This window comes from Varroa destructor, unplaced genomic scaffold, assembly GCF_002443255.2.
Source record: "Varroa destructor unplaced genomic scaffold, Vdes_3.0 BEIS01000006.1, whole genome shotgun sequence".
NCBI lineage: Eukaryota > Metazoa > Arthropoda > Arachnida > Mesostigmata > Varroidae > Varroa > Varroa destructor.
Genome location: NW_019211459.1, coordinates 28,202,514 through 28,215,398, shown reverse-complemented (window position 1 = coordinate 28,215,398; position 12,885 = coordinate 28,202,514). Strand labels below are relative to the sequence as shown.

The following is a 12,885-nucleotide window of genomic DNA, read 5'->3' as shown; positions in this document are numbered from 1 at the left end:
TATAACCGATTCTTATATAATCTAATATTAAAATATGGCTATAATTTAAAAAATCTTTACAATTTAAACTTATTAATAGTTTCCACAGGTAATAACACGCATGCTATTCATTCGATTTGTACCAGTTACATCTCACGCGCAGATAATATGTCGATATGATGAATTATTTAACTTAACCATAAAGATTTGATTAAAAAATTATTTTATCTAATAATTCTAAAAGTCTAGTAATTTTTATATCTGTTATATATATCGTTATGTAATTTCTGAATTTACGTGAGCCAAATTTCGCCACTACTAATATCATATCGGTTGATTTGCTAAATCTGTTCTGCACACCATCGGGTGCCATGGTTCACGATGTACAAGAACGTAAACCACCAGGCTTTGCATTAAGTGCAAAATTCAGATTGCTTGATTGTTGAACAAGAAAAAAAATAAAATACCGCGCATCGTAGCTGATGTCAAGTCTGCGAAATGACCATAATGTTTAGACCCCACTAAAATAAATTGAGATAAGATCATTGTTTAAAGAATATTTGTCCTCGTAATGATCAGCACAAGTTATTGCACACTTAAGTATTAAGGTAATTGCATCACTGTGAGAACACCAGTCAGTTATAGTGTTGATAGTAATCTGTAATCTTGCCCTTTCTCTGGCCCTTGTCGACTACCTCGACGCCCGCCCCGATCAGCTAAACTCAAACTGCTTCACGCTTTTTGAAGACGTGCTCGCGACTTTCGATATCAACATTCTTATCATGTACAAGAAGTTCGCTCATAGATGCATAGGGTGAGAATAATTCACTATCAAAGGGTGCAAGCATTCGCGCTCACGTACCAATGGCGATAAACTTGCGTGTCCATGTTGCATCTGCGCGGACTGTTAAACACCATACTCCACCTTATAGCGTCTATGTAGGCTAGCTCCTGCAACGCACTCAGAAAGTGTTCTTGTAGCTGACGTGGTGAGGGCCGAAATTTGTTACCCGATGAAATGAGAAATTCGATATGCAATATTTGGTTAGAATTTTCCGGTTTACAATGTAGCCTCTCCATCCCCTCCAGATGAATAAGCCGCGGTTCAACTATACTTGTAGCCTTGCCCGAAGGGCACAGAACTTTCACGCTTATGATCGTAGTACAACCATTTGTCTTCCGTTTTTATAAGAACGTAACGAAAAACGTATGCACTATGACTGAACATATCGTTGATGCACAACGTCAGTTAGTTCAAGTGACTAATACACCACCGCAGCTCAGCAGCTTACCCGCTTAGCTTTTCGTCTCCCATAAATCACTCCTAGAAAATGTTTGCGTCAAGGTATATAATACCGTCGTAACGTGGGAAGAAGTACATTTCAGTACATCACGATATTCTTCAACAAGAACAATAGTACAAAAAAAAGTTGTCGGTTCGGATAGTACAACGAGCATCTCAAATGCGCCGTCGTTCTGGCATCGCGCTGGACAGCACTCTTTAATAAACGTATACAAATACTGGTATACTCCCAGTTCAGTAAATACATACTGCCCCGTTCATGATCCCTAAAGAAAGGGCGACCTAATCATGCCATCATCAAGGCAGGGATAAGTGTTATGAGCTTCTCTTAGGCTTGCTAATTAGAAAACTGAATAACTACTTAGAAAGTACACACGCCATCCCGGCGTCAAGCTGCACAATATGCCATACCCGGTGTTCGTCGGGTTCAATGGAGCCTTTAACTCGGCGCACAGGGTCAAGGTTATACTCACGCTGGAAGAGGTGGGTGTCTCTATAAATAATCTCGACCTCCTAGCTGCGTTTCTAGATAACAAAATAACCATCAATGACAAAATGATACTTTGCACTTAGTCAAGTTGTGTCATACTTATGTAAATTGGTTTTTGTACTTGGAGTCGCTAATCTCCGCGAATGGCAGAAGTTTTATTGCACATGTCACCGAAAGATGCAGGAAGGCAGTGTTGGCAGCACGAGTAAACGACTTGCCTCGTTGCTTGAACCTAACAACTGCTTTCAGCTTGTTTGAGAACTATGGGACACATGCCATTTGGGAAGATTTTATAGTGGAGAACCTCGAACAATTGAATCGCGTCAAAACTTCATTTTTCAAAAGAACACTAGGACCACATTTTGTGGCTCGAAAACGCCTAGCGTATTTTTTAGCCAACATACTACTGCTGTAAAGAACTATGAGTGGAAAGAGAACCGGCGAAACAGACGTGTTGTGATTTGCTTTGTCGTGCATTGATTTCACAATAGACCCTGTAGGAAACCGAGTTCCCACGAGCCTGACGATAAATGTAGGTGCTCCAGACGTGGGGAGGATTGTGCTAGATATCATGCCATTCATCTCCTAGTACCACCTCTAGGACATCTAGCGAATTTCTCAAATTAGTTTTGTAAAACCAATAAGATTCATATAACCCATATAATGCAAACTATTTTACATTCTATATATTCTTTCTGATATTGAGAAATATTGTTGTTCGCCTGCACTTATGAAATTCTAGACTACTTCCAGCAAAAATGAATAAATATAGTTTGACTGTATCCTTAGACGACCCACGTGTGTATATGTGTGCCTCATAATAGGTGAAATTATCTGAATACCGTTCATGAGAACTGCCTGTACGCTTCAAGCCTAGAATAAAAATACAAAGTAGAAAAAGGCCAACGCCCGATTTTTAAGGGACTTCGGATATTTAGGTAGAGTTAAAGGTAACGCAACATTTCCTATCTATAAGATAGCTCTAAGCAAGTTTAAGAAACGGCTATCAATACTTCGCTTTCGTAATTTAGAAATAATAACCTATGGTTTAATATGTCAAACGTCTTAGAGAAGTTGCACTGCAATGTTTCAAGCAACAATGTTCAATCTTGCTACATGCTGACAAGTTGTATTGTAGTAGGCCAATTCTTCTTAAAATGATGCTCTTACTAACCAAGAATCTCCCAAGCTATGGAGACAATAAGAAGCACGGTCAACTATAATGGAACTGGCAGAAAAAGAATTAGTATTAAAAGCATTTATATGTTGACCGGGCGCAGTCTCCAATTTTTACGATGTCGATTTGTTTACACTTTTCATTATTTTGCCTACATAACATAAACACTTTCATATTTTTAAATTAAAGTAAGGACTTCTATAATATTTGACGTTCCTCCCGTGAATAGAAACAAAGATAGAGATGAAATGCCGTAGAAATAAATACGCAATAAATATAACATACCTGACGCCAAATATATTATTAGTTTCACAAAAAGACTTGACTCTGCGATACATAGAGTCTCCTCCACTGGATTAAAAGGAGACACGTTCTGTTACTACATAAACCACTTTTAAAAAGTTGTCACCTGTATGTATGTTGCTACAACGTTTTAATTTCTTCAACGGACAAAAACGCATTAGTTGTGATCGCATCTTACTGGACAACTATCATTAGTGATCCCAAATATGCATTACAATTTGGAGCATAAGTTAACGACAAACTAGGAGCTGACTGCCTACTGAAACAGCTAGATGAGATCCATAAAAAAGTTGAAGAATTAATTGTCCATAATTACCGCTTTCATTGATAAGCCACATTGCATTACTCAATCACCAGCAGTTATTAAGAACTAGTTAGCTACATTATAAAGCTTGTCTAGCAGTTCAGCAGAGGGCTCAACTGCCATAAATCTAGCCGCCAAAGAATCAATGTGTGTAGCAGCGGCAGCATACGAGCTAGGAGATAGCTTGAACAGAAATATCACTTCGATGGTACGAAATGATCAGGTTCTACCCCTGACCCTTTTATTAGGATCACCCCTTGTCGAGAAGCCATAGCGATCAAAGTGACAATTCACGATCACGAATTGCTATACTTAAGCATGTCACTAGAACATGACTATGTTGACATTATATAACATCATATAAACGTCGAGCGCATCTAATTCTGCAGAATTTAACAGAGAATATAGTGAAAAAACATTTTAGATCAGTCTCAAGGTAAGTGAGATTGCTACTTAAACTGAGCCCATGCGGCGCTTCACCTGGTGTCTATGTTAGACTTAATACGAAATTTGACGGGGAATGTTAACCCTACAATAGACTTGCTCAATACGTTGCTTAGCGGCATCTAAGTTTGCCTAGTTTACCCTTCATAATATACTTAGAACGTAACCTTTGATGGTACTTATAGGCTTCTCATAATAATTTAGAAAGAGTCTTTCTCTAGAATAACTTTTTGCGTCAATGTGTTAATTTATTTAATTTGGTTTCATATATTTATTGGAACACGTGTCCAACAATGTACATGATGTCGCATATTTAGATAGCATGAATCAATCAAATCATCATCGGCATCCTTATTTCTTTGCTATTCAATACTTTTGAGTACGCAGATTGCACATCATTATGACAGCGTTCCCTTTCATTATAATCGTAAGATGCTACTATATTTTCCTGCTCTCAGCTTGAAATAATTAAATACAATGACTACATTTATACTCGCCATAATTACCACATTTATTATTATTATTATTACTGTTATTATTAATTAGTATTATTATATTATACTACAGATATCACAATGTTGTATTACGTCATCGCTTCGCATTACATTTATATTATTTTTGTCGTTGTTAAATTAGAAAAATAAAATGGATTTACGCAGCCTATCGATGGATAAGGTGATAACTAGGTATTCCCGTATTCGAAGTAGAAAGTGGAATTGTTTCGGCCAGTTTCTCTGGTACAACCGAAACAGGAGTGGGTGTTAACTCAACCACCTAATGGTCATTTTTTCTCATTATAAATGCTCATTCACTTCTGGTAACAAACAACGATTTAGCATAGAACTTACAGTCCTCTTGCCACCCATTCACTCATTATACAGCAATTGATTCTATAACCATTCTTTAATCCATGGACAGATATATAAATAGATAGAGGTTTATTGAAAAACCATGTATATGTTCAATCATCATTCTAATAGAACAACCATCGAGATTATGATACAATTCTCAAATAAAAATACTGCGAAGATTATGTTGAATTTGATAATTATAATAGCTATAACATTCCAAACAAACGGACTGGCTTACTGTGTCTTTTATCGCGCACAGGCACATCAGACTTGTAAAAATATGAAAGAAAAGTCTGCTAATAAATGCTACAATAGATGGCATGACATCGATGATTCCTGAGATGCATGATAAATATACTGGTGGCGTGTCTTTTAGCGGGGGTCCAGTAAGGCAATGTTAAATGAAATCCTGTAAACTTCTGTTTTTTCCTCGTAAAGTCTCAAACCTTTCAGTGCCACCATTTCAGCTGTAAGCTGGCCACCCGTGGCGCGGTAAAAATTAATTTGCGTCTCTTATGCATAAGAAGACTAATGATATTCAAGTTGGCTAACTGATATTATCAACCCAGTTTGTTTGGAAAAAGACTACTAAGAGCCAGCTGGGTATCAAACATGGGATCTTGTGGTTGTTTAGCGTGGGCCCCTAACGCACAACAATTGTTTAATGCCACAAATCGAACTACTCCGCAGCTTGTTTGGATATGACCTGTCGTCCATCCCAGATGTGGTATTATTCTGCATTGACTTCAACCTTAACCGGAAATAGTTGCCTGGCTAAAACGCTCACATCTTCATGCTGCAGTGAGAAAAAAAAAACGGATGAAGAGCAAAAAAGTAATAAACATATTTCTATAAAGGGCATACAATATACAGCTCTAATACAACGCGAAGGTGACTGGGAGAATGCCTAACTCTCATGGATATGCAATCGCAATTGCCTTTAATCGAGTGTTGCACGCATCAATTGCAGTTCAGTGGAATTAATTAATTTAGTCAATTGACCCCTTAGCCTCAATGGAAATCATATACCTGGCATATGTCACGTTTGAATAATAGACATCACCTACTGTAATTGCGTCGCGGTGCCTTTCCGGAAGTTAAGATCACACACCATATGTATGCGATATCTATCTATTATTTTTTTTTATGTTTTGCTTGTCTCAATATATACACAACAACAAGAATAATAATCATAGCCCGGCAGACAGATATCCGACTCTACCTGTTCTTTCTGCCTAGCCGGCTCCTCGAGGCACATTTGATCTCCTCCTTTGATTCAGTCTCACTGCTGTTCGAAATTTGACTGCTTTTTCCTAGCTCACAGTCGAAAATAATAAGATGTCCGCTTTACTATCACCTAATACAACGCTGCCGCCGCTTCCGACTGAGAACAGCCGAGAACGCTGTACTTGAGTAATTTCTTGCATCCAGCGTCCACTCAGATCTCTCATACAAATGGCAAATGTCTGACGGAGCATTACCGCCCAGTCATTCAATGTCATTCCGGCCAGCATCCATGCTAAACCTGTCGATACTGCTGCTGTTATTAATGAAGAACGCGATGATTTGACGTTGACACAATAGCCTCAAAACTGAATCAGCGACATTATCCAATACAGCAGTGAAACGAGGGTAAAACATCGAGGCAGAAGACGCTGGTCATAGGTTTTGATGAAATCTTGAAAACATTATATCGCAAAATCTCGATATCGAGATATCCTGTTCATCCGAAACCCCTGTGTTCCAAAAACGACAAAAATGAGAAAGTACATACGATAATAGACAACGGGTTTGCTTTATCGATATAATAGAAAAAATGGGCTAATGCGGGAAAATTTTTTTGATCATTATAGATTATATTTATGTGAGGTGTAGAGCTTCGTGGTCGCTCGCGGCGCTTTCGTCTCCGAACAGCTCTACCTTGTCGGTCGGAGCAGCCCACGGCTGTAGCTCAGCCGAACCAAACAAAGCGAATTGCACGGCACCAAACGAATAGATCGCCGAGGCTAAAAGAAACAATTTGCGCCACTGCGCCAGTGTGTCGTTGTGTTGAATCAGCCAACCGGTGATAAGGGGTGCCGCCATTCCGCTGAGATTACCAAAACCATTGGTAATGCCCATTAGGGTGCCGGCGAAATTTGGGGCCATGTCTAATGGCATCGGGTTTTGGCCACCCACAGTGAATGCATAAAGTGACATACCTGCCACAAGCAACGTCATCACATACATATGATCGCAGCCGGCCCAAGGCACCAAAGCCAGGCATATTGCAGGTCCCATAAGACCAACCATTTGGAAGCTTTTTCGAATCCGAGTAGTTGGACACAAACGTTTCTTCCGAAGTGAGTCAGCAACAGGAGCCAGGAGCAACATGCTCAGACTGCACGACAGGTGCACGAGGGCGTTTTGGAAGCCATTATTTGAAATTTTGTAATGGAGCACACCGCTCAAATAATTCGGTAAATCGATAAGCAAAAAGTAAAATCCGTAGTTTCCACAGAATATGGTCACTGCTAGTGACCACACCGCGGATGAGGTGAGGATAGCTCGCCAAGGCAGATTACCTCGATGACCTGCAACATAGCCTCGTGTATTTTGTATATAGTTAAGCTCATGCTTCGAAATACGCGGATGGGATTCGGGTCGCTCATGTACTAATAAGGCCCAGAACATGAACCATATGCAGCCAGCGCCGCCAAAAACGTAGAACACGTTCGGCCAACCATTCTGTTGTGAGCAAAACTGGCCTGTGACAACCAAAGTAACTACAGTCCCCATTGATGTGCCTATAGTGTTGTACGATATGATACGCGACCGTTCATGCTTAGGCGCCCAGTGGCTAAGAAGGGCCATCGACGACGGGAACACGACGCCTTCACAAAGTCCCTGCAGAATTCGAACCAGAGCAAGGCCGCGGGCACCCCATACGCGTGCCGCAAACGGTGTTACCAGCGAAAGCACAGACGTCCATAGAATACCGCAGCCCAAGAGCCATTTAGCCCCTATGAGTTCCGCCAGTCGGCCCCCCGGCAGTTGGGTTAGCACGTAGCCATAGAAAAATGCACCTAGGATCATTCCTAAAGCATACACAAAACGACAGGAAATATAAAAAAGCGCAGCATTTGTTAACACTTCTATATCGCACGTTTACTTCATGTGTGTTAAAAAACCTCCATACAACATTTACTGCGCTAACTTTCTTACCCTGTGTATTTTCGTCCCAATTGAACTCGCCAACGTAATCCGGTGTCGCAAGCCGTGAGCTACTTGGAAGAGGGTCCTGACTAACGTTACGCGGACAGGTCTCCAACAACGGATCAATTGTGGGCGGTAAGGCGCTTTCTAACGCAGTTAGATTGACCATAGCCACGATAGCTACCGAGAGGTTGACGCGTAACGAGTAGAGCATAAAGAAAGCCCAAAACAGCATCAGCACCAGAGTATATCTGAAAAAAACCAGAATGCTGCGCTTGTTAAATACGATTGGCTTGTTTCAATTATAATGGTTTTATTACGTTGAAGTGTACACCTGCACTGATTGCTAAGAAGTAATTTAACGATAAATCGGAAAATGTTTACTTCAATTTGCTTCTACTATATAACTATTCATTGCAACTTCATAGATGGGGTTTCTCCACTTAGCGCTCTGCAGTCCCTACATTTAGGTAAGGTGTGTTAATCAATAAATAAATGCTACACTAAGTACGTGCCCTCCCGGCGCGTCACCTGCCGACTGAACTATAGGTATTTAGACGATTAGATTTATTTTATTGTAGACGCACAGCCAACAATAAATACTAGATGGCAAAACAACTCTTCTATAAAGTACAATAATGCCCATGTAATTGGCATGTGTTATAATAACAGTTAACTCAGTTGGCAACAGGTTGCATTCACCTCATTTAGTTATAACACGTATAGCAATGCAACTTTTTAAGATGACCCCTGGCTTTTCTACGCAAATAAAACACGACTCTTTTCCCTGTGTCATTGGTTTGGTTCCGAAATATTTTCACTTTTCGGAAACCGAATATTTTATCCGTTAAGTGCACATCGAGAGTGTATATGTGAAATGAGTATACTAAGTCAAAAAATCAAATAATGTTTGTTCCGCTCACTTAAAGAGCTCACAGCTTACCTAGTAGGGAGCAATGGCTTTTTTCGTTGAGGAGAACGCACGCTTCGACTTCCACTGCGCGGAAGCGCCGTGTACCGCACCTGTTTCATTGTCAAACCGGAAAGCGCCGGAGTAACCGGCCGTCCGGCTTAGTTACAACTTTACATCTAGGGACTTCCTGAAATGATTACATAATTGGCCTTAGTACTGTGTTTACGCGTATCTGCCATCTTTGTATCATTATTTTAGACTGAACTTTTTCGAACACCTCGTATTTCACGTAGGTAACGGTAGGAAATGTAATAACCTTTGATTTAGCAATGACGTGCGTTATACATGTAATCTTGTACAATAAGATCTTAAAATATCGCTATGAAATAGCAAATATTCACTTTAGCATTTATATCCAGTGCGTGCCTGCTATGCATTTCTCTTTGGACATTACACACTAACTCCAAGTTTTTCATGTAGTATAAAGAAAAATTTCAGTAAATCGTGGTCGTAAATGCTGCAATCAAACGACTCTTAAACAAAGTCGAAGGTATAGTCAAATAGGTACCGAATAGCATCAAAGCTTAAGTACGTTTGATTTTAACAAAATTGCAATACGTTTAGGGGTGGGGTAGGATGCCCGTAAATACATGACTTATAGATGATCTAAAAGTAATAAATCGAACTCCACAATCCCACAAGCAAAACATTCTGAGTAAAATTCTCCGCGTGGAAAGGGGCTACAGAAAGAAAAGTTTTAACGTCAGTCGACCTGAACTGCGGTCAACCGAAACAATGTGTACAAATGGCTCCCTCTGTAGACTGCGAATTGTGCTGCACGGAACTAATCAGTAGTAAAAGTTAATGACATAGCTCATTAAATTTCCTTAATGTGTGGTTAGCTACCTTAATAGTTTTTACATCATGGACACTAATTTAGCCTTCCTAGTATAATAAGCACTTCTGATATTCCGATACGATTTCCTTCGATTTAACAGCACTTTTTGACGAAGTAATCTGAAATGCTCACATCATATTTGAAAGTTATTCATGCATCACGTAATCTTGCCCTCGACAGTTGGATCCCGCCTTCACTAAACTTACCGCTGGCCACTTCTTATAAAATGTACTATTGTATAGTTCCTCAAAAGATTCCAAATAGCCGTTCGTCTGAATTATGGTAGTTGATGCTTGTCTACAGTCGTCACCGCTTTGTGTTGTTTTTAATTAGGGGTATGCAAAAACATGAGTGATCCCCGTAAACATTCAGCTGCTGCTAGAAATAGATGTTCTGAGAACAGAGATAAGCTAAATGGTTCCTCTCAGACCTGTTATTGTGTATTTGTGGATATCTTTCAAGAAATTGCTGGTCACGTAAGTTCATTATAACGTAAAATCCAATGCTATCCAACTGGACCAAGGAACTGGCGGACGTTACTTCAATGGTTTTTACCAGCCTTTTTGAATGCAATATGTTGTGACTTGTTAGCTATATGTTAGTTGAAATGTTACCTATATGCCACCTATTCGATACTATGGTGGAAGAAAAGGAAAAGCTTTTTATGCTCTGCGATTTCATCCTTTAGAACTGATACGGAGGGCAGATCATCTAAGTATATGCACCTTAGCTAATTATAAACATTGGATCAGTATACGCGCGCGTACATTCCACACACAGTCGACGTGCGGGCATAGCATAACACTGCTATTGGTATATTTTTACATACAACTACAAATGATCATCATTGCGATGATCCAAGTTCTGTCAATGCTTTCGAACGCGCTGTCAAAATGTAGCGACAGCGATCTAGCATTGACAAATATCACTAAGCATATATCCCAAAGCAGACATTGTACAGTCCGCCAAACGGAGAAAGGCCAAAAGAGTTAGTATTTCTTACGTTCGGCGAAGAACCGTAAAGCAATCGCGGCGGTCTTTTGCCGGGCATGGTAGACAATCTCAAATCTCTGTCTTTTTTATTTTCGTGCGACATTTTAGCAGGCACCATGTCATCACTTCACTCACCCGTGCGCACGTTAGCCTCTTCGTCAAGGTCAGAAACACGCAGACAAGCCAGGCCCCTGCCATATGCTATTCCAATAGCCACATAGAGAACACCGCAGAACCCTCTCAATTAGTTAAAACAGATCAAGAATATAAACCAGGATAGCAATCTATGACACAACCAGCGCAGGTTCCACAGGCGACATCCTTACCAACACATCATCAAATTTCTAAATGCTACCTGATGCATATAGTTTATTCGAGGTTGAATGCACAAACCGTGCTTTGTCGAATGAACTTCACGAGTGGTCGCTGAAAGCTAACTATGGTTACATATAAGATTGTTGAAAACGTAATAAGCACTATAAATACTTTTATGCCATTTATTATAAATGTACAATTAGGATTATATTAGGGATTTTGTTTATTTCTGTGTGCTAATCAAGTTATCGATAGCGTGCATCTAGGTAAACTAGATGCACAGGCGAAAAAGTAATTTGCAATATTTTGGCGAGCGCTCAAGCCGTTTCTTAACTATACTCCTTCTTTATAGTGATTAATTATAATTATTGGCATGCAGTGATTTGCATAGGGTCAATATACAATAGATTATTAGTTATGCATTCTTTAGAGACTAACACAGTCTATGGCATTCAGAAAGGCACCAACAGATGCGTGGTCAAGCGAAATGGACATACCAAATTGTAAAAATACTGTTTCTCGTATCCTAGTATTAAATTAAACCTAATTTTGTTGCTGCTTATACATTTCAAGTAAGCTCTGATTGTTTCTATTTAGCACTGGGTAACATATAATTATATTAATGGTAATAATAATACTTGCTATTATTATCATACATGCTAATATTTCAAATTTGTTAATAAAATCATTGTATCTACTTTCTGATTGTTACACTAGAAATAAAGCAGGTCAAAAACTGATGTTAGAATTGTAGCAAAATTTACACACTTAGCCACATTGGCCCTTGATATAAACGTGATTATTATAATTTATTAAAAAGACTTAATTACTCTTGAAGGCATCTCTCCAACAGGTTCATTAATGAACCTTTTGAATAAGTTTTAAAATTGGGAATATAGTTCGCGGATACCAGAAGGATGATTATCTCAATAATAAAGACACCCTGTCCACCCACACACCAAATAGGTACTTTGGCCAGTATTCTTCCCGTGACAAGATAATGGAGAGAGAAAGAGTCACCGCAAAAATAATAATATAACGTTAATAATATAACGTTATTATACTCCAAACATTGCGACATTAAAAAATTATATTTTAAAAATTAGTATACAACCACTTTATTTTTCAAACACGCTGAGAAAGTCAGTGATAAAAACGACTGCTAAAAATAAATAAAGGCCAAGAGCCGATCCCAGAAACAACGAAATTATTTAAAAAAAAAAAAAAAAAAGATAAAAAATAAATCATTAATTGTCTAAGAGACAAAGAATATGGCTTGAATTTTCTATTTTTATCGTTGCAAGGGCAGTAAGTACCCCTTTTAGCTCCTCTCTTTTTCAAGTTTTTTTGGTTGGTGTCTGTTTTTGGGGACAGCTCGCTTTTACACATTGGCAGTACAAACCTGAAATGGCGCACCATTAGTGAGTAACAGATTCCTAATCTCACGGTAAACTCAAATATGATCTATGTGGCAGTTTAAACGTAGCCATATCTCCTGTTAAGAAATGAGAGGAAGCTTTGAGAGGAGGTACCTCTACAAAAAAAATTATACGCGTTCCGCTTTTTCCGGCTTGTCAAGACTAAACTTTCCCAGATGTAAAACGATCTGCCTCTTCTTCCTTTTATAGTCCCTAAAAATTTATCTTTAATCTTGGGTCATTGGGTTGCGATAAGCAAGCCAGCATAGTTTATGTCAGTGAATAAAAAACGCGTTGCTTCA

At 39.1% G+C, this 12,885-nt stretch overlaps 1 protein-coding gene across 7 annotated transcripts; it reads right to left on the bottom strand.

Moving 5' to 3' along the window:
* Nucleotides 1-4,482: 4,482 nt before the first annotated feature.
* Nucleotides 4,483-12,689, bottom strand: LOC111252823 (sialin-like). Of its 7 annotated transcripts, XR_002674364.2 has the most exons (5): nt 10,986-11,213; nt 8,990-9,146; nt 8,056-8,297; nt 6,074-7,928; nt 4,483-5,647 (listed from the first exon to the last, which is right to left on the bottom strand). XR_002674364.2 is itself a non-coding variant. In XM_022811332.2 (4 exons), the coding sequence occupies exons 2-4, from the start codon at nt 9,076-9,078 to the stop codon at nt 6,712-6,714; spliced, it is 1,548 nt and encodes a 515-aa protein (XP_022667067.1). In that variant the 5' UTR covers nt 9,079-9,146; nt 12,568-12,689; the 3' UTR covers nt 4,483-6,711. The 7 variants fall into 7 exon arrangements, 6 of the variants coding, with proteins under 6 accessions (XP_022667067.1, XP_022667069.1, XP_022667065.1 ...); XM_022811332.2 differs by lacking the exon at nt 10,986-11,213 and adding an exon at nt 12,568-12,689 and having other exon boundaries at nt 4,483-7,928; XM_022811334.2 differs by having other exon boundaries at nt 4,483-7,928; nt 8,990-9,142; nt 10,986-11,215.
* Between the last annotated feature and the right edge of the window lie 196 nt (nt 12,690-12,885).

Bases quoted from the DNA above. Each gene is read 5' to 3' on its own strand.
- LOC111252823 (XM_022811332.2), bottom strand. From the start codon at position 9,078: ATGAAACAGGTGCGGTACACGGCGCTTCCGCGCAGTGGAAGTCGAAGC. The intron at 8,298-8,989 runs GTAAGCTGTGAG...GGTTTTTTTCAG, and splicing joins AAGCCATTGCTCCCTACTAG to ATATACTCTGGTGCTGATGC. The intron at 7,929-8,055 runs GTAAGAAAGTTA...TGTATGCTTTAG, and splicing joins TTGGGACGAAAATACACAGG to GAATGATCCTAGGTGCATTT.